At 40.2% G+C, this 27,025-nt stretch overlaps 3 protein-coding genes across 6 annotated transcripts; 1 reads left to right on the top strand and 2 right to left on the bottom strand.

The window, feature by feature from the left end:
* Window positions 1-1,330: 1,330 nt before the first annotated feature.
* Window positions 1,331-10,132, top strand: LOC103698509 (AT-hook motif nuclear-localized protein 11-like). 3 transcript variants are annotated; one of them, XM_008780537.5, is made up of 6 exons: window positions 1,331-1,753; window positions 2,391-2,954; window positions 3,810-3,877; window positions 5,949-6,080; window positions 8,431-8,592; window positions 9,546-10,132. In XM_008780537.5, the coding sequence occupies exons 2-6, from the start codon at window positions 2,456-2,458 to the stop codon at window positions 9,777-9,779; spliced, it is 1,095 nt and encodes a 364-aa protein (XP_008778759.3). In that variant the 5' UTR covers window positions 1,331-1,753; window positions 2,391-2,455; the 3' UTR covers window positions 9,780-10,132. The 3 variants fall into 3 exon arrangements, with proteins under 3 accessions (XP_008778759.3, XP_008778765.3, XP_026657462.3); XM_008780543.5 differs by having other exon boundaries at window positions 1,343-1,753; window positions 2,441-2,954; XM_026801661.3 differs by having other exon boundaries at window positions 1,423-1,591.
* A 914-nt stretch (window positions 10,133-11,046) lies between these two features.
* LOC103698500 (FT-interacting protein 3-like) lies at window positions 11,047-16,999 on the bottom strand. Of its 2 annotated transcripts, none has more exons than XM_039115462.2 (2): window positions 16,675-16,999; window positions 11,047-14,282 (listed from the first exon to the last, which is right to left on the bottom strand). In XM_039115462.2, exon 2 carries the CDS (start codon window positions 14,227-14,229, stop codon window positions 11,212-11,214), a length of 3,018 nt encoding a protein of 1,005 aa, XP_038971390.1. In that variant the 5' UTR covers window positions 14,230-14,282; window positions 16,675-16,999; the 3' UTR covers window positions 11,047-11,211. The 2 variants fall into 2 exon arrangements, with proteins under 2 accessions (XP_038971390.1, XP_038971391.1); XM_039115463.2 differs by having other exon boundaries at window positions 11,047-14,269.
* A 4,634-nt stretch (window positions 17,000-21,633) lies between these two features.
* LOC103698491 (tubulin beta-2 chain-like) lies at window positions 21,634-25,716 on the bottom strand. Its single transcript, XM_008780523.6, has 3 exons — window positions 24,727-25,716; window positions 22,710-22,979; window positions 21,634-22,613 (listed from the first exon to the last, which is right to left on the bottom strand). The coding sequence occupies exons 1-3, from the start codon at window positions 25,118-25,120 to the stop codon at window positions 21,931-21,933; spliced, it is 1,347 nt and encodes a 448-aa protein (XP_008778745.1). The 5' UTR covers window positions 25,121-25,716; the 3' UTR covers window positions 21,634-21,930.
* Window positions 25,717-27,025: the final 1,309 nt, after the last annotated feature.

Raw genomic sequence — 27,025 nt, 5'->3', positions numbered from 1 at the left:
TGGGAGAGTTGCTAAGGTCAATTGCTTGAAAAGAACCTTCAAGGAACTCGCCGCCGCTACTTTCTCATTTCCTATTTGGGTTAGCCACCATGCATAATGTGAACATGTGAAGCAAATTGGCAGGCTAGAACTTTGTTTATTCCTAATGTCCCCATCAAACAAATCAAGACCCGCTTGGGACCACTGAACTTCGCAGACAAACCCACCAATCACATTATCTCAAAAGATATGTTCCTTCTTCGTCATTATAAAGTAATTAATCCTTGCCTATCAGCATACCGTAATATAAATATTTCTGCAACTATTTCCAATATTTCCGACTCTTTTTTTTTGATATATTGGCTGCTCATGCTAATCTCGCATGAGCATAGCTAACAATATCCAGATAAAGAAGACAACTATGCTAAGTCCAAAAGAATCCTTAGAAAGTCTATTTCTTTTGATAAAACAATATTTCTTATCTAATTATAATCATAAAATGCCATTATGATAAATAGAAAATAATTATTTTATTTTATTTTTATTTCTTCCTAAATGATGAGTGATTAAATTTTATTATTATTATCATCATCATCATGATTATTAAGATTAAGAGAGTTAAAATTTAAATTCCAAAATATTTTCAGGATTGAAGGGCGGAAAGGTTAGAAAATGACAGAGAGGAGGAAAAAGAGGCCAGCTTTAATTCTTCTTCACCTTTTTCCTTGCTAAAAGATAAAATTCTATTATATTGATGCTTCAAATCCGAAATAAATAAAAAAACCGGCACGAGATCTAAGACGCTCACAGCATCCTCTCTTCGGCTAAAGCTGCACCGCACGTTACATTACGTGATCACGTGTCACACATCTATTGGATAGAATATCAAAAAGGAGGTCGATATCATACAGCGGATCCTCTAGACGGCAGGAATACAACCATCACGAGTTCACGACTCCTGAAGCCAAAAGCTGGGATTTCCCGCACGCACGATCCGACGGCTATGATCCCAAGAGTAAAGTAACCTTTAAAATATGTTCCAGTGAGCAATCAAAAAAAAAATCTCCGTACTGTGAGACTGGGCGCCACGGTCCTCCACTTGTCCTCCAACTTCGTGCATAAACACCGTTGTATCGGACACGTGTCAGCGTCTTCTGAAGGCCAGAAAGGCGTCAGAGCTCGCGCTGTCACATAACGCCGGAGGTGGGGCCCAACTTCATGTGGGTCGCATGGGGTTTGCATTCGGATGGACGGCTTTGATGGGCTGAAGTGCTGTGATTGGTGTTTTGAGGTGAACAGCGAAGTGGCTCGTTTGTTTGTTTTGGTTTATTTATTGTGCTTATTTATTGTTATCTGGAGATTTGTAATTATCCTATCGGTGATTCCAGTGTCTGTCGAACTCCCACCGTCACTCTCTCTTTCTCTCTCCCTTCCTCCCCCGATCCTCTGAATGCTTCCCCTGGTCTTCTTTTCGCCGTTGAAGGCCTTCCGTTTCTCCTCGTTCCCTCTCTCTCTCTCTCTGTCGCATTCGGCGAGGAGGAGGAGGGCTTAAAGCGAGGGTTTTGGGGGAACCGTTCGCCATTCGGGCTTTGACAGCGGCTGCGGTCTTTAGGTGCGTGTCTGCGAGGCTTCAGAGGGTGGGGTTGGTGCCATTGCTGTTGGCGGAGGGTTTTGGTGGTTGGGCGGTCTTTGAACCGTTCGGAGTTTAACGCCAGGGCTTGTACCTTTGCGCCTTGTCTCTCTTCCGTCGTTTCCTTTGTTTCCTCTCCAAAAGGTTGGTTTTTTTGAGCTCTAGGGTTCTTCTCCGCACTTAATCGTTTGAGGTTTTAGGGTTCTCTGGTTTGGGGTTTGTTGCGACGATGATAAAAGAGAAAAACAGTTAGGGATTTCCCCCCCTCTTTTTGGAGGCGGATGTGGCGGGGATGACCTCAAGTGTGGGCTTTTCTCCTGGGATAACGAAAAGAAGTTGTGGCGTTATGGCGGAACTAGGGCTTTGCTGGGGCTAAAAGATATGGTATTTGCGTTGTTCTGGCTTGCAGTCCTGGTGTTTCTACTTTTTCTTGTGTAGTGTTGTGAGTTTAGGGTTTTCTAAGGAGCTAGAAGGAAAGATCGAAGCTTGGCTTCCATTCGAGCTTTCGTATGTCAAACCAAGGCTGGTTATCCTTCCTGTCTCGCTCTCGTTCTTCTTTCCAATCTTCTTGGGACATGCGGGTTCAGAATCTTAAATGTTTCTCTCCTCTCCTCTTTGTTCATAGCTTTCAGTTGTTGTTTTTTTTTTTTGTTTTGGTTTTAATGTTTGATTTCTGAATTATTTAATGCATCACAAATTTAGAAGTAAAAATAAAAAAAGTATATTCTTGTCTTTTTTGATCTTGCATAGTTTGTAAATTTTTCTTGTTTTGTACCACCAGAGATTATAACCTGTGTTTCGTTCTTCGTAATCTTCCACCATCTTTGAAAGCCATCTAATCCATGCATGGACGGGAGGGATGCCATATCGATGTCTGGTCCATCTCCATACTACATCCAACACAGAGGTATCGGTGGGAATAGTACTGGACCGCAGACAGGGCTACATGGACCACCTCCCGGCATCCGCTCGATGACTAACCCCAGCTCGAGCTTATCTTCGTTACAGCACCCTGGAATGTCTATTGGATCAGGGTTTCAGGTGGAGACTCCATCTTCCATTTCGCCGCATGGTGCCAATGTGGGTGGGACTGGGGCAGCCGGAGGGGTTCCAGGAGAACCTGTCAAGAAGAAGAAGAGGGGAAGGCCACGGAAGTATGGGCCAGACGGGACAATGGCGTTAGCTCTTTCGCCATTGTCCTCAACTCCTACTGCGTCGGGGTCAGGTTTAGTGCCTGGTGCAGCATCGGGGTCAGGGTCAGGATCAGGGTCGGCTGCTCAAATGCAAAAACGGGGTAGAGGGCGGCCACCTGGAACCGGGACAAAGCAGCAGTTGGCTTCTCTTGGTGAGTTACCCTTTTTTTCTTTGATGTTATTCGGGCAAGAATTGCTTTTCCCTTAACTGTGCTTACATTCTTTTTTTTTGATGTGGGTAATTTGAGTATGTGGTTGGCTATATATTAGTTTTATTAAAGATTTAATTTATTGACTTAAGGCAATTTGTGTTTATTTGTCACTATCTTCATGCTCAATATTGCATGATGTTTTGGTCTCTTTCTCTGCTTGTTTAGTTTTCAAGCTAGTCTCTTGCCATTGTGGAAATTCTAATGGTTGAATGGGCTCATAGTAAGCTATGATGTGTACATCTTATTGGCACAGTCATGCAAATAATGCAAGGTGTTCTTCTATGATATCTGAAAGCTTTCATAAGTTGGGGCATAGGACAGACTGAAATATTCAATGGTGGACACCATGTGGTCTTTGTTCTGCCTGCATGTACTTGTGTTTCAGTTGTAATTTTTCTTTGATTAATCTTCAAATTTTTTTTGCTTCTGTTCTGGTTTTCCATTTTTCTGCCCATTTCTTCCTTTCCCATAGCATCGCGCACATTACACAGAAGAAACAAATAATTCATGTAAGGTTGTTAGGGGCAATAGATGCTATTGGTTTATTCATAGCAGTCCTCCAATAGTGGTGATGCATCAGAATTGGACAACTATTCTCCTCGATGCTTTCTAAGATTTAAATGTCTTCATTCTTAGACATGCCACCACTGCAATTTATGCTTAGTAACCGTATCATGTTTATTTGGCGCAACTTTATTGGTTCTTGAGCATTCATGCTGAAGTTAAAGTGGACTGGTACTGGAGAATCTTTTACTTTGTTATGATTTGACATGTTTTCCATCAATTGTCTTGTAGGGGAATGGATTGTCAGCTCCGCTGGAATGGGTTTTACTCCACATATTATCACAATTCCAGTAGGGGAGGTATGGCTTACCCTTTTAATATTAATATCGTTTACATAGCTGATGTGTCAAATTCTTCTTGGAACATGATGACACTTAGGCAACGTCGGTATCAGCATTAAGCAGGCATAGGCTTTGCCAAATAGCATTCAAGAAGGAGGCATAACCAAGGAATAGTTAGGCTGGTCAAACTTGTTCATGATTGGCATAACTAATCCTGGAGGGAGCTGCTATAAGCTATTCCTTGGCATAAAGGCACTTTTTATGCTTACTTTTTACTTTTTAATGGACTATAGGTCATCATCCAAAAGTTATTTCAAAAAGTGGAGCTAAGAAAAGGCATAGCTCATTGCATAACTATTCCAATTGGAATAACTTTTCCTTAATTCATTTTGCTTATTCCCGAACCAAGCGCAACCTCAAAGTAACATTGTTTAGTTTCCATAACTATGATCATTTGGATGTTTTTAAAGGGGAAAAACCTTAATGAACGAGTTTATGATGCAGTGTTGCTAGTCCATTGGGCACTTCATTTAGCTTAGTCAGAAGTATTTGTGTGTGTGTGTGTGTGTCTATATATATATATATATATATATATATATATTAAAATAGAAGCTCTGCTTGTGCAGAGCTCTCCATTTGTCGCATGGACACTTATATTAATAATGTTATTAATAGAGATCTTTATTTAGGATAATGAGTAAAGCTCTTATTTAATACAGTTATTTACGAAAATATAACAATATAATATCATTAATAAGAAGCTTATTAGCTTATTAAACCATATTAAATAAAAGAACTTTTCATTAGTACTACCAAATTAATTCAGAAATTAATGACATTCTTAATAACCATATTTTTCTTAATATGTATGCTGACATTTAATCCTTCTCTCATTCCACGTGAACATAAACATGGTGAAAGCCATGTGTTAATTAAATAAATGGGACAAGATAGCTGGTATTGAAAATGTAAACAAATAATTGCAAGGTATAGAATAATGATTTTTAATTTGTAATATGAACATTATAACAATTGCAAAAGTATTTATATAACAATTAAGATAAGTATATCTAACATTCATAATTCATGTAATATAATATAATAATTACATATAACAAAAGTAAATATTTGAAATATATATATTTTACTTTATTATAAAAAATTGTTTAATATTATATATGACAAATTTGTGTTCATAATTTACTTTTAATGCGAACTCAAGCCAATCAAAACATCAATGACCCTGAAATTTAGTATAATCTTCACTCTAGTTATGAACGAAAATGAGGACTGGCATGTGGTTCCACATAAATTCTTCATTTGGTAGGCAAAGACACAATATGGAAGAGATCTCTAACATGTTACTTGCATTTTCAGCTAGTCGTCTGTTAACAAGTAACAAGGGACTTTAAATATCCGTTTACTATAATGGCTAGAGATACCCTGTTGCTATCAAAGTGCTTGTCTACAGGCTCGGTGCTTGCCCATCAGTACTGCAGACTGCAGCTTAGCTTGCTGCTTTAGCTTTAGGGAAGATTCTCAGAGGATGCCCATATGCATCAAAATTTTATCATAGTGACAACTATTTTTTTTATATTCTTGCCCAAACAGCGGTGGTGCTTAGCAACATAACAGCTCCATTGGCTTCTTCCAGGCACTTCTCCATCAGTTATGTTCTATCAATTGCAATTAAGTGTATGAAGGGGTCAATGATGTAAAGAAAAGAACAAGAAGAGTAATGAGATATACATGTTCTGTCTTTTCCGGAGAGATGGTAGATGGGTCTCCATCAATTGCTTCTTTCAGCTTTCCCTCACTGTTGGCATATGAATATATAGGCAGAACTGTAGTTCAGTACCCAAATCTAAGACATGACATCTGTTTCATTTTCCTTGCTTCATTCCCAGCATTTTTCTTGAACATCTATTTTTTCTTTTATTAGTAAGCATGACTATTTAAATCCTGATGCCCTAAGTGACAAGTGTACTTGAATCAATTCTGTTTGGTAGGAGAAATGGCTTTTCTTCTTTTGCTTTGAGTCTGCTTCACTATAACAATGATTTGACTGCTCATCACTATTGTTCTGCAGGATATTGCAACAAAGATAATGTCATTTTCTCAACAGGGCCCACGGGCTGTGTGCATACTCTCAGCAAATGGTTCAGTTTCCACAGTGACCCTTCGTCAGCCTTCAAGTTCTGGTGGCACAGTCACTTATGAGGTGGGAAAATCCTATCTTGCTGTATAGCTGAATATTGATTCTTTCATTTCTTTATTTGTAAATCTGTTGGAATCCATGCAAACTATGATTAAACATTGTTGTCTTGTGAATGTTGGTTAGTCTTTACATGTCAACTGTTTTTGTAAATCTGTTTGAATTTGATGCCTTATGCCAGATATATGCTAGACTAAGTTTACAAACTATTTTTTGACCATGTCATTATTAATGCTTTTGCTCTTAACATCAGGACTAGCACATGATCGGTAAGCAAATACCTTATTGATGGAATTTATAGATGAAAAGAAAAAAGATAGATTCTCCGAGCTTCATCCAGAAAGGTGACTTTGGCCATTTGAACTCCTTTTTCCCTAGTAAAATCTCTTGGAGGTTGTGTAGACTTTCAAGAATCTCCATGATATCAAGGTTTTTCTCATGGCATTCTCTGAATGCCATGTTTTATTGGTTTATATAGATTGACCAAATTGACTGATCGTATGTCTACCAAATTGACTGATCGTATGTCTACCAAATTGAGGATTCAGATGATAGCATGATGCACCAGATAGCTATACTTCTTTAGACTTCATTTGCTTAACAAATTGACGAGTATTTCTGGACTCAAAATGACATTCTCGAAATTTCATTTGCTATGTCTAACTGTCAATGGTTATAAGAATATCACTTTCTGAATAATTGCACATTTCTCTTTGATTCAATCCTTGAAATTGTGTTACAATTTTTCTTTTAAAGGATAATTGTTTCAAGTAGCATATATCATGAATAGCAGGTTCCATTCATATGGTTGCATTATGAAAGAGTGAATCTTAAAGTTGGTCGAGCAGGTTGCCTGGAGTTCGGCAGGTTAGAGAAGTAAGTGGGCTGGGCTAGTTAACTGTGGACTCTGGGGACTGACCACCAGTATCTCTAATTGGTCCATCAGGGATCTAGTACCCAGTTGGGTTTGCGTCAAGTTTTGTTGCCACAAATTTTGGAGTTGGTTACCAAAGGATGTATAATGAGAGCTTTTTGATATTATCCTAAATTTCTTGAGTTTGGTGTAAAGTGGGAAGCATGGTGATTATAATTTCTTTGAGACTTGCCTCTGTATTATATTTCCTGATAATTAACTCTTCATTAGCCCATGTTGGCCTTTTAAAAGATGAAGTTCCCGTCACCTACGTAGCCCACTTCCTAGGTCCCAATAGTAGATGCCCATTCGAGTGAAAAATGAATATTGGTAGGTCTGTCTCTCAAAGAGGAATCCTTGTTTGAGTTTACTTTTTAACAAGAATGCTCTTTTCGAAGAGTTCTATTAAGTGGTTTGGATGAAGAAGCATCAACTGCAGCATGGTAAATCCTTCCTTTTCTTTTATCTTTTTCTTTTCAAGCATACAACAAGCTGCCTTTTGATTCAGTCCTTGATAAGGTCCTTGTCAATAAAATTCTGATGCTTCTGATGTTGTTCCCAATGTCTTTCCAGGTGTATCAATTCCCTTGCCTACATCAAGATGTAATATGGAATTTCATTGTTTGGCCTGTTTATTTTATTTTATTTTATTGAAAAAAATCATAAGATGCTGCCACTGTACCCCTCAATCATCAACACTGAATCTGTATAACCTAACAAATGTGGCTAACAACTCTTGCCAGGATCTGACCCACTACCATTCCCATCAAAGCATTCAGGCCATTTGTTTTGCCTATATGTAAAAGGGTCCAATCCATTTTTCAAGTCAGGTTCGCCTTTTCAAGGGAAACTCAGATAGGTGGCCTAGGCTTTTTTTTTTGTCCAGCTGCCCCCATTTTTTTGTTCCTAAAATTTGCTCTTTTTTCCCTTTCTTTTACCTTGATCATTTCTCTATCTTAATGAAATGGTGGTGTGTATGCACTGTTATTCTATATTAAAATGGAAAGGAAAAAAAAGCTCTGCATCCAGTTATGTAGGTTTCATCTAGGTTTGCTACCTACATTCTAACCTTCTAGGTATCATGGCATGTCCACTTTCTGAATTGGGTACCAGTTCATAGGGTAGCATGACATTTGGAAGCCAGCTATAAAAGATTCTCAAGTTTTTGTGAGTCAACCCCATGGAGCCAACTCGATATAGAGGGGACTAGGCTTCTTGATTGGTTGTCTCACAGTTGTGAGTTAATATACATGCATTTTCTTGCTCCTCTTTTGCTGATAACTGTTTGCTAGACAAATGTATGTCAGAAGTTTCATTTAGGCACTCTGTTAAGTTCTGGGTTCTGCTTCCTTTTACTTAGGCCTGTTTTCTCATTTACACTGTTTGTATTCCGTAGAGTAGGTAAGTTTGTCTCTAACAACATGCTTGGCGGTGCTTGTGCAGGGTCGTTTTGAAATACTATGCTTGTCTGGCTCTTACTTGCTGACTGATAATGGGGGGTCACGTAGCAGAAGCGGGGGCCTAAGCATTTCCCTCTCCAGTCCTGACGGTCGAGTTATTGGTGGTGGTGTTGGTGGGTTGCTCAGGGCTGCAAGCCCTGTCCAGGTAATTGATTCGAGTTTCTGTTCTACTTTATTGTTGAATGGCAATCCTAAGTAGTCTTCTTCTGTCAATAGGGTTATGTTCATGAGGCTTAAGCTTATATCTGAAATGAATTTGAAAATTGTCCTATGTGAGATAACCGAAGCCCTAAGACAGTGGAGAGAATTATCTTTGTAAAGTACGTAAACAATTTTGTTTGAGCACCATGTACCATCAGTCCTCCAAAATTGGCAACTTAACCTTGACATATTGTTTCCTTCAGCACTAATTAGTGCACAAGCATAAATGGATGCTGGGGAACCACAATAGTGTTAGGATGAATTTGCAATATGAATGTTTACACTGAATTAATACTCTATCAGAGGATTCTTCTTAAGTATGATGTGGTATGAGCTTCGACAACCCTGTGATCCAAGCCAGAACCAGATTAAATCAGCTTCTAGAAACCTGAATTAAATCAGGTTAATTCAGATTTCTCTCAAATCAACTTTCATGTTCTTAGGTGGGATTTTTCTGGTTTTGCAGGCACTAGGAAGGTCCATTAGATCTTTGTTGTCTTGTCTCCTAGCAGAAACAATTTGCATGCATAAAACAAAGTTGTTCTGTTGATGGTCGCTGGTCTGATACCTGCAGTATGGACCTTTTCTTTTAGTTTTAATTTTTTTTTAAGATTTGAAAGATAAAGGTGTTTCAATTTCCTTTTTCTAAAAAAATTGTATTAAATATTTTTTTTGATGGGCTCATGAGTTGTCTAAGTTGCTAGTCCTCTTGGTTCGGTAGGATTCGAAGTGAGTTGAATCTTAAAAATGAAGAATATTGTTGTATGAGTCTTTCTGATTTGCTGTTTGTGCGTTAAGGTAAATGTCAGCAACAACCAAACTGGGAGACCTTGCCTTGTGTGCTCATTTGTGTATTGCTTATTAATGCTCTATCCCTTTAATGGGGACTTTTCGCAGGTGATAGTTGGAAGTTTTATTTATGGTGGCTCAAAAACAAAGAACAAAACAAAAACTGGTCAGGAATCAGGCCACGAGTCCGAACATCCAGTGGGTGATAAACTACAGAGTATAACAACCAGTGCTGTGTTTAATCAAAATTTGGCCCCTCCTTCAGTGATGGGTGGTTGGACTGGTTCAAGGCAAATGGACGTGAGGAACACCCACATTGATATTGATTTGACTCGTGGGTAGCTTTTGCTTGGATATAGATATAATAGATGCAGTTCGTGTGCATGTTTCACTGCTGATGACAGTGGGCAGCCTTGGAGAGAAACTAGGACCATCTTTGTGGCTTTAGCCTCACTCCGTGTTCACATTTTTGTACTGATTTCTTTTTGCAGCTGGGGAACCATCAGATTCCAAAACTTGTGTTTTGTTATTATATGAGTCTTGCAGCTTTGCGCTATGGGCTTGATGTTATCATTGCCTAAACTGTGACAACTTTATAGATCTTATTGTCAGCAGAATGTCTGATTGATTTTAAAGCTCCAGAGCTTGTCTGACGTCTGCAACTTTATTAATTGAAAAAGATCTGTTAGGTAATATCTTCTATTTCTACTAAAGTTGATTAATTTAATAATCGGGATGTATTTTCTGCGCATGGAAAGACTTTCTGAGATTTCAATCAGTGTATGTTTGAATACCTGCAGTTTGGAAATTCATAGATTTTATGGAACATGCCTCTGGACGCAGTTTGGAAATATGTTTTCTTGGGTTATATGCGGTTATGGCTGCTGAATTTGCAACTATATTTTCAGTTTTTGGTATGTAGCTGCAGTAAAATAAAAACTTGTATTTGCTTGTAAATAAGAACTGCAGCTGCATTTGATTTATAAAAGCAGTATTAGTTATGTCTTCATGAATTGCTGTCTCTTGAGATTTAAATCCAGGTCTGGAAGGAACCTGGAGAGTGAAGGCACTGAAGATCTTAATGTTGATTCAACCCTTGCTCCATACCTCATCCGATTAGAGCCCGCTGCACGCCGCGGAAACTCCGTCTAGGCTTCTACTGAAGCACAGTATGAGCCTTAATTGAACTATGCACCAATTGCTGCAGCAAAAACCATCAAAACAGACCATTTCAATTAAGCACTGATATTTGTACGTCAATATAAGGACAGCTTGCTTTCCTTCTTACCTATTACTTTTCCTGTAAGTAGATTTTCATACATGCTCTGATCCAATAGGTCTCGATCATCGCAGTCGAGTTTAATCAAAATATAATGCCACACTAAAGGCAGCAACACTAACTGATGCAACTGGAAACTGTAAGCTTGTTTGAATACTATGTTAAACCCAGAGCTAGAGATTCACCCTCACAATTACATAGATCACATCGATTAGTTTGATAAAAACCTTTCCGTGGACTCTCTATTGTCAGGATTCGATGATGAAGAGCCAACCAAGAGGTCTACGGGCGGGCAGGTTGAAAACAAAGGATTGAAAACCTGTAAGCCAATGCCACAAAAGTTTCTAATAATTTATTTATGCTTTTCAGTAATCGTCACCAACTTCAACTACTACACGAACAACAGCTTAAAAAAGAAATAAGGGCAAGTAAATTACAAACGAGCAGCTAAACTGATGGAAACAAGAGCAGCAACCCAGCCATTTTGTTTCCCATTTACAGCATACTATCCGTCCTTGCTGGGAGACGCCGGAAGAAGTTTAGTGGTGCAGATGGCATCCTGTGCCGGAACCTTGGATGCCTCATGACATAGAAGCCTGCCACGGCAGCAAGTACCTGAAATGGTGTCACGTACAGCACCAGTGCTGCTATCAGGCAGAATAACACAAAGATTGCAGTGGCCCGCGGGTCCCTCCAGCTGAGCAGCGCCTGGATCCGCTCCCCTTGAGACGCCACATCGCCCACCACAGTTTGTATCCTCCCTGCAACACTCCTCAGTCTATCATACCTCATCCGCACGAGCTCCGCACTTCGGCTGGTAGGAAATGTATCAAACTCCTCGTCAAGCTCATCTGGGTGCACAGCCTCCGCATGAGAGATCTTTGTGTTCATATGTGGAGGATAACGTGGACGATACCGATAGTTCCACACCCCTATCAGAAACATATACAAAAATACGGTAGGAAGTATAAGCTCTGGGAAGCACACAAGCATTATGAACAGAATGTGCACCAATACGGTCGTGATAGGGTTCTTCCATGCACACACATCTCTGAACCATTTGCCCGCTGCAAACAAGCCTGAGAAGACCGACATGAGCCGGAAGAAATTTGCTTTGCTTCGGCGCATGCTCCATAGGTGAGAATCAACATCTGACATGTACTCCACAACTTCCTTTCTAAGGGGTGGCTCCATTCTGCTCATTCGTGCAGCCACGATCTGCACTGCTTGGTGGCGTAGCATATCGAGCTGCATCACAGTTAGCGGGCGTATGTAGTGCATTTTTGGTAGCAGAGGCCTTGAGTAAGTATACATCATATTGATGAATGCTGTGGATGAGAAACGTATTGCAAGGTGGAGTTCGCCCATCTTCTTGACGCCTGAAGGGTGCAGAATGAGAAGCGGATACGAGTGGGTGTACACACGTCCTGTTTCGAGGGTGGATAGACGAATGCGAACCTTGCCAATCTTAGCATCTTTATTACCGTCAGGACCCTTCTCACCACCAAGCTGGCAATTGTCGAACACACCAACTGTAAGAACTGTTGCTGGATCATAGACTTCCCATGTGTATTGCTCATTGTATTTTGGGCTCAAGCTGTCGATGATGGTGCGAGTACGTACCCACTTCTGACCATATTTGGCTACACAGTATGTATCTGATGTGCCCTTCCCATCTCGTGTTTTCATAGGATGAAGCCCCTCAGCATTAAGGATGCCAAGCTCAAGCAACCCAATTGATGGCTTCCATAGCTGCTTTGCTGTTGGTCTCAGGTCACTACTGTAGTGGGTAGACTCATCAAGCACATGATAACCTCCATCCAGACAAACACGGAGATGAATCCGGCTAGAAAACTTCTCCTTCTTCATCTGGTCCACATCAACTGCAACTGGCTTTTCAAGGCTGAACCACCGACTGTGGATCATCCTATCATCAGCTCGTTTCTCTATAGATCCCAATGGTATTATAACACGGCCAATCACTTCATCTTTGTTCGGCCCCACTCGGTCTTCCACGGACAGGATGAGGTGGTCCTCAAATGGTTCAGCTGCCACAAACATGAGGTCTTCATTCCAAAGAGGGTTGAATGTCCGTGCTTGAACTACCTTCGTCCTCAAAAACTGGTTTCCTATTCGTACCTTCACATATACATCTGGGAAGCGAGTTCTGTCAGCTACAATAATATCTTGAGCCTCGATAATATTGACACGCACATACCACAGCCTGGGTCCATGGTAGACCTTCGACCGTAGGTGAGAGCTAACAGCAGAGGCATCAATAGGCGCTGCTGCATCTGAGTGCCATGCATCAGGAAATGCCTCATCAGCTTGGGTGCCGATCCAAACTGCAAGCATCAATTCACCCTTTCTCTTATCACCCTTTTTGTCCTCAAGCCGGTACCACTCTGGAGCCAGTGGGCTGTCTGGCGGGACACGTGTTGGGACATCATTTAAATCGAAGCGTATGAGTCCAACAAAATCATCCTTAACAAGATCTTTGTCTTTGACTACAACTTCAACAACTGATGACTGCATCCGATCTTGGGAGAAAGCAAACACTTCATTCCATTCTGGGTTCTGCTTCTTCTCAAAGTGCTTCGTGATCCCTCTGTAGTTCCCAACTCTCACCTCAACATAAGGATCAAGACTCCCACTAACATCCATGGCTGGTAAGTCTCGTGCCTTGACCACACGCACAAAGAGGTACTGCATTTGCTCCACAAGATCATACGTACTAGCTGGCTTCTCTGCGCGGATGACCCTGCCGCCAACAATCTGTCCCCCGCCAAGGAAAGGGTTTGTTTCTTTGAGTGCATAGTCCACTGGTTGCTGTGATGATGCTGATGAGTACATCCTGACAATTCTCGGGGGTGGGGGCTCAGGTTTCATCTGCTCAGCCACATACCTTACTGGCTCACTAACTGGAGCTGCAGCATGGTGCTGGTGGTCCTCTTTCGGGATACTGTGAAAGGTGTGCCTTGACTCAGACTTCTGTCCTGGAGGTGGATTTGGGTTTGGATTTAGGACTTGGGCAGGCATCTGATGCATTTGACTTGGAGGAGGATTATTTGGGAAAGGATCGACAGCTGGAAGTGGGTTGGAAGGTTTTACAGAGGGGTCATCAGTAAGGAACACTTTGAGGCCAAGCTCTCCTTTCACACGTGAAAATATTCCACGTTTTTCCAATGGATAGTGCAGGACTACAGCATCAGGGAAGGGCACAAAAGAGGTCCCAGCAATCTGGACTCTGCCAAGGAAGGACTTGGAATGCGTGGCTTTGTTGATGTTGTACACAAAAGCTTCGAGCCCAAGATCATGGAGAGAAGCAGGATCAGAAATGTTGAAGTAGAACCGCTCATTCCAGACAGGGTTGAGGTCTTTTTCCTTGATGGTGGTACGGAACTTCTGGCCATCAAAATGAAGCTCAACACAGGGGCTAGCAGAACCCTGCCCATCCTTGGGCATGAGGTCATGGGCACTTATAACTTCCACACCCAGCTTATAATTGCTCATCTTCGCTAAAACTTGATGGCTCTTCGTGATATAATTCTTCCTAGTGAATACAACTGGAATTAATGTCAGTATTCCTGCCTAAATAAAAAAGGGTATGACCAAATGTAGCTTTCAAAGTTTTAATGTACTAAGAGAGAGAGAGAGAGAGAGAGAGAGATGGCCAGAAGCACAAACCAACATGTACCAAATTTGAGACGATAGCACAAAGCAACCCATGTGAATAAGCAGAAAACAAGTTCACCATGAGAAGCCCTTGCCAGAAGTACAAGATTATCCAAGAATGTTCTATGTTGAAAAGCATATTAACAAACAAAGAAACCCAACAGTCTGACCATCTTAGGACCAATGTTAACCAGCATTCAGACATAAAGGGAGCACAATGGAAATCTAATCTTCTTGGAGTATTTTGTATCTAACATATCATTACAGCATGAATACAGCTTATAAGTTCATGACGATGATCAGAGTTTCTGGTGTGCCAAAAATATTTAAAATTGCAACTGAATTCAAAGTGATGTAAACAAATTCTTCAATACGTTTAAACACTTCTAGAAGATTCTCCAGGTTTAGTCTTCTCACAAAAATATATACAGTTTAGCAGTATTTAAATCCAAAAGTAAACACCACGGAATGGCAAGGTATTATGCGATGTTAGACTCACATTTTCAAGTTTATATTCTGATTGGGAGTGTGACCGAAATCTAATTTAGTATATATAATGGCAAAGTGTGAACGAAAGCATCATGGATTTGCAAGGAACCCAAATTATTGGAATTAATAGTTTTATATATCTAGTTAGTGTAGGATTTTGTGCTCAAATTATTGGAATTAATAGAAGAACTCTGTTGCATCGTGTTAAAGTAGGACTATAGTGAAGGATAATAGCATGAGTTTGTAATGGAGTTTATCTACCAATTTTAACTACCTTGAAATGGAGAGATCCCACAATCATAGTAATGTAAAACCGAAAATAAATAGCGTTAATATAAGCAAATTCACTAGAATATAAGTTTGATATACCATAGTAACCGAAGTTAATTATAGCACAACACAGCTTAAGAACCTCGAAGTTTGTTTCTTTCTTTTGGTTGAGAACCTAAATTATTGCACTTCTACAAAAGCATTTGAATAACTAAAATATCATGGTATTCGTAGAATTACTGGGAAATTCATCACTGACATTTGAAGAACTAAAATATCTACAAGTCGTTACCGGTATTCAGAGAATTACTGGGAACTTCATTACATAAAAGCATGTTGTATTTGTAACAGATAAATTGATTTGCACGTTAGCATATTAAGATCATGACATGCAGACTATGATTCAAAACAAAATTCTGTAACAATAACTTGTTCCACTAGCGTCCAGCAAAAACCAGTAACCCATAAAGTGAAGCATTGAAGAAAGCCCAGCAGAAGAAGATAAATTTAACATATAAGCTTTTTATTTAGAATTAAAATTAATTCAATCTGATAAAATGCCTAAATCATAGTAAAAGGCCTCATCCTAAAACTAAAGTGAACAAATAGTAATGATATACACATATTACATTGTGCGACCATCACAAGGCAGTCGGCATCAAAGAACATAATTCATTGGCATAGTTCAAGATTCAGTTAAATGGTGGAGTTTCCAAAACTGATGCTTGAGTTCCTCTTACCAACTTAAGTTTGGCAGTTCAAAGTGCCAGAAGGAACACCAAGAAAAGATCTCAAGCTCAGCTTCTACATACATTTTACCTCAAAGATCATTCTAGGAAGAGATCTAATTAAAGAGAAAGGCGAAGTTTCTTGTTATAGTCTCAATGGGACAGAATGAAGAATCAGGGATGGACAGCAAAGCAACAAATCAACAAACTTTCAGTCCCAGCAAGCATGCAAAAACAGAAGAATGCCACATTTTCACATCTATGGCTAGATCTGGACCAAAATGGAAGGCCAGCACAGTAAAATAGCAGAAGCAAAGAGACAGAAACTACAGTGCACGAACAAGGTAAGGGAAAGAAAAGTACCCAAATGCTTCAAGCTAGCGACTAGCGAAACTTGGGTGCAAATATGAAACTTGGGATATCAACATTATCAAAGAAAAGATCTTGTCCAGCTTCAGATGAATTAATGGATCGAAGAAATCGCCGCACTCCCCGTCTCAAGAACAAGAAACGCGGACAAGAAAGCATCTAACCTAGCTCATATCAGTTCAAGACGAGGATAAACACCGGAACTTGTTAATTTCTCGAGATCTAAACCCTCAAACTCCAGAAGAAAAAAAAAAATAAAAAAACCTTGCCGCTGTTGTTTTGAAGAACACAAACTACAACATGGCTCAAAATCAAACATCAAGCCACTAAATCCATAAAAAAGCCCACCTAAACCCGAAAATCCAAGCCAAGAACAAGACCCGAAACAAACAAAAAGAATCAAAACCGACAACGGAAACCTCCTCACCTTCTCAGCTGATCACCTCCACCTCCGCTGCCGCCCCTTCAGATCCCGATCTGGACCAAATCTCGAGCTCTCTAGACGTCCTCCAACAGCAAAAGCGAGCCGAAACACCGGTCAGAGAAAGCGCAGGAGGTCATCGTCCATGGCCTTGGCGTCCGCTCGCCGCGTGGAGAAAAACTCTTTAGAGAGAAAGAAACCTTCTTTAGGAACGAAGGCCCGCAGGGGAAGCAGGTGGCGAGCTTCCGTGGACAAGAAAAACTTCTCCTTTGCTCCCCCTCTTTTCTTCTCCTTCTTATCGAGTGGCCGGCTGGAATTAGAGGGCGGGATCAAATATTAATGGGGGCTTCTAAACGTTATATGGAAAATTTCAAAAACAAACAAACTGAAGCCGTCGGTGGGACTATCGTGGAGGATCTCTGGCCGTCTGCATTATAATGGTTTCTGTGGGGTCCAAGGAATTGACGGTGGATCTGGTGAAGAGAGGATTTGGATTAGAGTTTAAGTTTCGTGACGATGGCGTTTTAACTTTTTGACGGAGTCAATGAGGGCGAATTTCTTCGAAACGGATAGAATATACGAAAAGGGCGATTTAGAAAAGGTCAAATGACGGATTTGACTCTGAGATTTCTACCAAATAACGGAACTAGCACTGTACGGTCCTTTATGGACCCGGTCCAAACTGTTGAACCGCCGGTTTGGTTGACCCGACCGATCTGATTCCACACGAACCGAAACCTAGTGAATGCATCAGACAGAAAAAGAGGTGCAATAGTGAGGAAGTGGTTTGATATATCATAGAGAAAAATGACCAGCTAATTATTTCTGCTGTTACTTGCTCGGCGATCCGATATGTTGCTGCTGCTTCAAAACCTAGCAGGATAAAGAAAATGAAAGACATAATTTTTACGAGAACTACGATCATTATGTGAAACAATTTAGAATTGTATATAAACACAGAACTACTCGTGATATTCAGTAAAAGGCTTCACATAGACGACTGCACGAGAGAAAGGGCAACGACAATATGCCTGTATGAAGATATAAGTGGATAAAAATTATATTACAATTCAGACATTTTGTGTGTTTGTATGTATATGTATATATATGTGTGAGTTTTATTTTTTGTAACATTTTTATGGACTTAATATGCATGCGACATATTTGTTCGACTCAAAGTTGATAACACTTGCATCCACTAAATGGACAAGGTGGACTGCAAGCAATTTCTCCGATGAAGTACCGATGTAGTTGGAGATGGTTCGGTTCAGTGCACGAGCCGCCGGGCAACCGGGTCAGGAGTCAAAATCCGAAGACGATACTATTCAATCCAGCGCGGAAAGAAAAGGAATCTAGAGAGTCTCTTTCTTTTTGTTTGGTTGGTAGATAAGATGGAGCGGACGAATAAGACCGAAGCCTTCGAATTAGACCATTTTGTCAGGTATGCCGAAGAAAGGAGAGGTAGATCTGTCGCCATATAATATTGGATTTTATGGGAATGGGATTTGCTACAATGACATATACGTAGAGGAGTTATTTATGGTGGATGGTGATGTTTGGGAGAGACATCAGCTCAGACCCTGGTTGGACAGACAAGTCCTATCCGACCTGTGTGGGATGAGATAATTGGATACATTTGTATTTTATTACATGTCGAGAAGACACGTGCCAACCATCAAAAGTGTGACATGTTCCATCTATACATGCATTTGGGAGCATCCAGTAAGCAAGGTCTTTCTCTGAGATTGCCAAAATAAAACGCAAAATGGAAATGTCAGAAACTCAAAAAATACTTTTCCATCCCATGTAATGTGGGTATGAAAACCGGACTCTAGGGTTGTATCTTCGGCGGAAAATAAGAATTCATTTTCATTAGTATAAAATCACCATTGCTATAATCGCCTTGGAATTTTTGCAGATTGATGGATGAAGTCATTCGGAATATTTTGATAGCTTTATAGAGTGTAATTTAATAGTCGATGCTGTAAAAGAAGATTAATTATTTTTTTTGCGCAAAAGATATCAATCAACTGTTTAGAATTTGTGCCCAATAAAATTTTCAGATCATCCCTAAAGCATTTTGATGTCTTCATTTTTTGCCAAAGTTATGTTAAAATAATGATCACCTTTGAAGTGCTTGATACTAAAAATAAAATAAATTATATTTAAGAGCAACAAATGGGTTTGGTTATGCACATGCATCTGCATACATTGTTAACATATGGAACATAAGAGAATCTATATGATTCACAGGTAGTTGCGGTATAAATTATATCAAAGCATTTGTTCCCACACATCATCGCTAGCAATACATGAAAGATAATTGGTAATAAACTTGGGTATATAAAAATTCTCGTCTATAAAAGATAAAATATTTTGCTTCTTTCTCAAAAATAAAAATATAATTTACATAAGAGATAGATGTAGACTCTATTGATCATTCTCGTCTATTGTTTCGAATCTCATCCCTCAGGCTCTATACATAAAAAAAAGAACATTGAGAAATAATAATCCTATATGAGATTAAAAAAAAATTATAGTATTTATATACTTTTGGATATATTCACCTAAATATCTATTTTTTTATATGGCCTTGGCATTACTCTCAGCTAACGCATCTCCGTCCAGGAGGGCAATCTCGTGATACTTCCAGCATCGTGAGGGTATTCACGTCAATTCACTCTCCCGTTTCCCTCAGCCTCCCGCACCGACCGAGGCGGTTCATCGAAGGAAGGAAGTCACGTGAAGCCTCGTCGTGGCCCCAGGACGGCGCTTCTGGAACCTGCGGCGGCCTGATTCGTACGCGTGTCGACATTGAACGGCCAGGATGCAGTCAACAGTTCAATACCCCGTACCATCATCATCAAACCCACGGCGTGCATCACGTGAAAGGGCCAATCCGCGTTTTCTTCTACAGTTTATTTATTTAGCGCGAGACGCCTACCCCGAAAGTCGCCCCATCCCCACTCAAGTCTTCGGAGAAGTCCCCTTTTGGCTTTTTGGATCCTCGCGTTGGAAACACGACGGAAGGACTCTTGAGCGTGGGAAAAGCATTTCACCTTTGCGGAAGATAATGAAATTGCATGAACATGGTGCGACATGAAGTCGACCGGTTAATGACAGTGATCAGACATGATCTGATCTTTCTGAAAGCAGAAAGGTCAACCGTTAAAAGTGGCCAACCTCATACATAAACACTGCTATTTCATCTAAATATTTTTATCAAAACATACTAATCTTTATAACATAATATTAAATATTTGACCATATATATATATACATACATACCAACATATATGTATACAGATATATGTGCGAATGCGATTTGATCATGTATGTATATGTATATATATATAATGGATTAGGTGATAAGTAAACAAAAAAGAAAGTAAAAAAAAATATTCCAGTGAGAGAGAACCGCACCAATATTGTCATGCCATGAACACTCCAGGACATTCTTGTTATGGATTTATGGTATGACCATGGAAGCCAGCCGATGGCCCATGGCATCTCATGTTCTTTATAAGATAATAAACAATACTATATGACTGTAAATGAAGCTTAGTTTATGCATTATGAAATCTAAAAACAACAGAAAAAAAAAAAAGAAAACAATTAGAATGGATTGAGACGAGGAGTCCACTGTTATTTACCTAATACCTATTGAGTACAAGAAAACTAACTATGGGCCTATGGCATAACCCAGGACATACATGACTAGGCACCACAATAACCACCTTTTCCATTGGCGACGCATGATAACTACCGGAATCACTGGTAACTCCTGAAAAATACCGGAAAGCCAAACAACGGAAAAGAAAAATAATCTATCTTTAATGCATTTGCAATAATGAATCAATCAATATATCATAGCGGGAGGGATCCGACATGTCACGTTCTCGCCAGCTAGACCGAATCTGGCAACTTAGCCAATCACATTGGGCTTCCTCTGCCCCTCTTTGAAAGTTGCACTATATTTGTTTCACTGGACAGTTCAAACTATTGAGAAACCAAGAGACGAAGCTTAAGTGTGTTTTCATATGGGCAACCAAGTCATATCTACATGTCAATATAGAATCGTATATTGGTATATTCATATATATTTATTTTATTTTACGAATACAAATATAGATACTAAGATACAGTCAGACATATATTAATTAAATATAAAAATTTATATTTATATTTATATTAAATAAATACATATGCAAATCGAATACTAAAAATATGTATATAAATATAAATATAAATATAAATATAAATCGAATAATTAAACTTTATGACTATAAAATTAAAGATATTATTACTAAGTTGATGATAAATTAGGTTAATAGTATATTAATATGATCATTTATTTCTTTTAGAAATTTATGAGCGCTATATAAAATTAAATAAAATTTAAAATAAAATTGAATATTCAAATACGGAATGAGTAGTTGTGCATCCATATCTATATTCTTTCTTTTTTTTTTTTGATGAAATATTAGAATACGAAAACAAATCTATAAGAAGAATATCCGATCTACTTTTATCCATATTTCCAACAAATCATAGAGCATAAACAGTAAGAATAAATAAGAGCTAAGGCAGTGACAGAGGTTTGGTTGCCAGTGATGTTCAAAGACAGTAATTCATGAGGTACTGGATTAGAAGACATAATGATACGACCGTCAAATGTTGAACCTGCATCATCACTCACCAAAAGGTAGCGTCTCGAAGGTGAAGCAATTGAGAGTGCTAACACCTAGACAAATGAACATCATCTCACAGTTAACATTAAGCCAACCAAAATGGTTAAGTTACAAAGTCATAACATCAAACACCTAAATTTCAACCACAAGACGGCCCATTAATATTGTCAAAGATCCAGGCATTTCGAGGAAATACTGGAGCAAGACTAGAAAACAAATAATTCCATGGAGAGGGCTACAGGAGCATCCATTACACGATATAACACAAGCAGGATAAGTGACAATTAACATTTTCAAACACAAGGCAACATGGCATCATCACATTAGCACATCAAGGTCCAAACTATCCAATAAAATCAGATGTTTACATTCCAGAAAACTGCGCTACGTTTTCAACTAGCAAATTCAGCAAACCCATAAACAGAAGCAACTGGAAATTGCAGGGACGAACGACAGTAATTCCTAAACTAAACATCCACAGCAGTTTAAAGCCAATAAAAACCAAGTATATGAAGAGAACATTCAATGAAAAGGCATCCAACCAAACACCCTGGTTCATACAAGAGGGAGATTAAGCCTCCTCATAAGCACCTTCCTCCTCTTCATCCTCATAGTCACCCTCCTCATCAGCTGTTGCATCCTGGTACTGCTGGTACTCCGAAACCAAATCGTTCATGTTGCTCTCTGCCTCAGTGAATTCCATCTCATCCATCCCTTCTCCAGTGTACCAATGCAAGAAAGCCTTCCTCCGGAACATGGCAGTGAACTGCTCGCTGACACGGCGGAACATCTCTTGGATTGAGGTTGAGTTTCCAATGAATGTGGATGCCATCTTCAGCCCAGTTGGGGGGATGTCGCACACCGTCGACTTGACATTGTTTGGAATCCACTCCACAAAATAGGAAGAATTCTTGTTCTGAACATTGAGCATCTGCTCATCCACCTCCTTGGTGCTCATCTTACCACGGAACATTGCAGATGCAGTGAGGTAGCGTCCATGGCGAGGATCCGCAGCACACATCATGTTCTTGGAATCCCACATCTGCTGGGTAAGCTCGGGAACAGTGAGAGCCCGATACTGCTGGGACCCACGAGACGTGAGAGGGGCGAACCCCACCATGAAGAAGTGGAGACGAGGGAAGGGAATAAGGTTCACTGCAAGCTTCCTGAGGTCAGAGTTGAGCTGCCCGGGGAAGCGGAGGCAGCAAGTGACACCGCTCATGGTGGCCGAGATAAGGTGGTTGAGATCGCCAACTGACATTCAGCGAGAACTCATGGTTAGGAATTGAAAAGAAGCCCAAGATGCAATTTTCAAATGCATGAAGAAGGGATCAAGTAAATGGCACATACAACTTGGGGTGGTAAGCTTAAGTGTGCGAAAGCAGATGTCATAGAGAGCTTCGTTATCCAGGACCATGCACTCATCAGCATTTTCAACCAACTGGTGGACTGACAGTGTGGCATTATAAGGTTCGACAACCGTGTCCGACACCTTTGGAGACGGGAAGACAGAGAATGTGAGCATCATGCGATCTGGGTACTCTTCTCTTATCTTAGATATGAGCAATGTGCCCATGCCCGACCCAGTTCCACCTCCCAATGAATGGCACACCTGAAACCCTGAAAGAAGTCAAATGGAATGAAGCATTAGTAAAAGTCCTATACAATCGAACATATGAGAAACAAATTCAATTGAAAGGATGTTTTTTCTATTAATATATATAAAGGAGAACAGCAGAGTGTTGTTGCATCCTCACGTTAGCAGTTTTTCAGTAAACCAGTAACAAATTTATCAGTACACAGGCCGTTTTGCATAGTTTGCTGCATCATAAAGACTACGTAAGAGGGGGAGAAAGTGCCATACCTCAAATTAACAAAAGCAAAGGAGCATAATAAAATATTTTTTAGTATCAATAGAGCTTTGGTGAAGATATAACAAAGCGACAGAACAGTTTTAAGTAACCTGCAGTACTGCAGGGTACACATGAGGAGCTACCAATTCAGGATCTTCCGGATAAAAAAATATCTTAAGACTGGATTGATTGCATGCATTACTCAATCTAGAGACATGAGAACAGTCGATTAAAAGCAACCCCGATGTGCATGAGAACAGGAGCTTCTGAGAATGGCTCCTGTTGCATAGCCAAAGCACATCATCTCATATGAAGGAAGCATCAGAGTTATCATGTTAAATGAATAATTTTTTCTTTAATATAATCACAAAATCAATTGACTGATATGCAAATATCTTCCCTTCACCTACGCTTGAAAAATTAAAAAAACAATACATGCACGCACTTCATATGTAAAAATGACAGCCACCAAAATCCTGAATATTATAGGACACTTGATGCTAAAAGTCATTGCACTTCACGACGGGCATTCAGAGACAATCGACATATGAGATATATAATTTTTTTTTGGATGCTGAATCAGAAAATAGAGCAATCATTTGTGCAGCAAGGTAAAAAAAAAAAAAGCTATAGAGTTTCAGATGAGAGATTCTGCATTCAAGAAAGCACAGGTTTGCAACTGCAGAGACATTCTCACTATATTCACATGAATTGTCACAGAAGAGAAAAATATGCGGATCAAACCAAAGCCAACCTCGGAAATGGAAGAGCTGCCCATTGAGTTATTTTCATGACAGTGCTCAGATTTACAGCCCTAGAAGAACGATAGCTTGCTAAAAGAAAATGAGAGAAACAGATGCATAACACCTCGACGTTTTCTAGAATATAAATGTCCTATAAATACAAGAACAAGACACATAAATTAGAAAAGAAATATTCAGCTGGGACTTATTATTGTGCAGTCAAATCGCATAAATAACTGCAAAACTAGCATAGTGATCCACTGTCGCCTAGCATTGGTGTAAAATTTCTTCCGCGCTGTCATGTAGATCAAAGCTCTACTAAAATATCTGATGTCAATAACCAAATACAAAGCTCGGGACTTGAAATAAGAAACATATATGACGAAAGTAAATAAAATCTAAAAGATTGCAACACTAGTAAATCACTCAGCATGAAATACAACCATATTTAGAAGTATCACTGAAAGTTTGAGGCTCCCGAGGAATTTGAACGGAGGCAAAAAAAAAAATGTAAGTAATGAACATCACAAACAAGAAAAAATTCAAGATTTACACAATATTCATGGAAGAAGAACAGATCGGACAAGGGGCGTTATAATCTAAGCAGAAAAGCAAGTACAAATAAACTAAGCACCAAATCTACATGTAAATACAAGACGGAGTAATCAACTCCAAGAAAACCCAGAAAAGAATCAAGTAAAAGCTAATAGAACCTCAAAAGAAATAAAAGATTCGAGATTATTAGCGATAAAGAGAGTGAAGAAATCTCACCTTGCAAGCAATCGCAGTTCTCGGCCTCCTTCCGGACCACATCGAGAACGGCATCGATGAGCTCGGCGCCCTCGGTGTAGTGGCCCTTGGCCCAGTTGTTCCCGGCCCCGGACTGGCCGAAGACGAAGTTGTCCGGCCGGAAGATCTGGCCGTAGGGACCAGATCGGAGGCTGTCCATGGTCCCGGGCTCCAGGTCCATGAGGACGGCCCGGGGCACGAAGCGGCCGCAACTCGCCTCGTTGTAGTAGACATTGACTCGCTCAAGCTGGAGATCCGAGTCGCCGTGGTAGCTGCCGGTGGCGTCGATCCCGTGCTCCGCGCACACCACCTCCCAGAACTTGGCCCCGATCTGGTTGCCGCACTGGCCGCCCTGGATGTGGAGGATTTCCCTCATCTTGAAGTAGTTCGGACGGCGGAGGAGATCTAGTGATCTAAGAGAGGAGGTCGGCAATGGCGGTGGGAGGAGAGGGTAGAGATCTGGGAGGGAGCGGTGGAGGAGCGAGAGGCAAGGAAGGGTTCATATAATGGGAAGGTGGACGGTTCTTGACGGACGTTTGGGTGAAAGGGGGAGCGGGATGGGGGTTTCTTGACGGCTGCAGGGTAGTGGGCGTTTCGTTTTTGGGGGGAATTTGAATTTTGAAATGGTATTTGGTGGCGACGGAGATTCCAACAAACCCTCGCGCTCTTATTCAGGAATTTTGGTTTTATTAAATTGAGTTGGACTTGTACATCCACGAAGATTTAGGTCCATGTGGACAAATAAAAATCGTACAAATGAGTGATTCATCCCCAACAGCACACGACGAGATTGATGGTTGTCGATCTATCTATCTGATTTAGCACTTCTTTCAAAGAAATTACACAGATAGAGGATTGCTGTTCCACTTGCAGTTAGTTGCTCCATTACCCCCCTCCTTTTCTTTCTTTTCTTCTTATTTCTTCTCCCCCTCCTCCTTCCTTTCTTTCTTTCTTTTTATTATTATCCTGTATAATGGTGGCTCACACCCAAACAGATGTAAATAAGGCTAATAAAATTAAAATATAAAAAGTTGTATAGAGGCTCCGGCATGGATACAGTGGTTTTCTAGATAAAATCTTGAGAGTGATTAACATCAAAAGAGGCAACCAAGTCAGTAACAGAGTTTCTCTCTCTATAAACATGTATGGCCAGATATGAGTCATACTTCTCTAGTAGTCGGCGGATGTCGTGAAATAGCAGCCTCTTCTCAGCCGCGCACCTCCGACTCTGGACCTATTTGATCACTGTGGTCGAGTTTCCCCTCCAAGAAGATGCGCCCGGCATGAGTTTGTAACCGGGCCAACTTTTCCACAAGATACAACATCAAGGCTGGGATTGAAAAATTGGGTTTGTACGGGCGAATTTTGTTGTAGGATTTGGGCTAATTTTGAAGTAAAAATACAGATTTTCTAATCCATGATTTAATCTATTTCAAGCTGCAAATATGAGCCGTTTAGTATTAAATAATTGTTAAGACCTTTTTCTCCCCCCCCCCCCCCCCCCCCCCACATGCCTCGCTTTCGTTCCGTTCCACTTCAAGCTTCATCGGCTTCTCAACTTTATCACGGCATAGATGATGCTCTCAGCTTTACTTCTCCGGTCCGGTGGAAGGATCCCACGCGGTGGTCTGATCTCTTCTTTGTCGTGTCCTTTACTCGTGAGGAGATGGTAGTGGGAGGGGCAAAAGACCAAAGAAAGGCGCATCCAATACCAGTGACCTCAAAGCACCTGCCAATACGAATTCTCGTGCTGGTCCAAATACGACTTTATTATGGACTGGAGTTGCGAAGAACCAAGAGCCACGGCACCGCGATGCATCGAAATGTATTGTAAATTAATAGTGATGCATTTGCGATACGGGTAAGCAAAGTAACCAGTTTGCATGAAAAGGTTTTACCGAGGCTTTTCTTTCATGCAAGGGGTGAATGTGTTCATGAAGGAGCATCAAAGCCTCTTAGCTGTTCGATGGTATGTGCGTGTCCATCAAGACTTCTCGTGCTTGCAAAGAAAGCAAAGGTATTATAGGGTTCACATGGCCCCAACTCCCCTAGGGTGGCAGTTGGATCGGATATGGAATAAGATGGGAACAAGTTAGGTCAAATAACTGTCAAGCCTGGCCTATATGACCAGTTTATTAATGGGTCGAATCAAGTTAAACGAGTCCAATTATGACTAGATCCAACTATTAAATGGATCAAAATAGATTAAATGAGTTCAAACTTTGAACCTAAATTTGTCCTATTTAATACACATATTAGGTTGAGTTGATCCTTACAACCC

Source organism: Phoenix dactylifera, chromosome 10 (assembly GCF_051530095.1).
Source record: "Phoenix dactylifera cultivar Ajwa chromosome 10, Ajwa_hap1_PhDact_Kaust_v1.1, whole genome shotgun sequence".
In the NCBI taxonomy this organism is placed as follows: Eukaryota; Viridiplantae; Streptophyta; class Magnoliopsida; order Arecales; family Arecaceae; genus Phoenix; species Phoenix dactylifera.
Note: the sequence above shows the minus strand (reverse complement) of the source record. Positions and strands in the feature narration are given on the sequence as shown.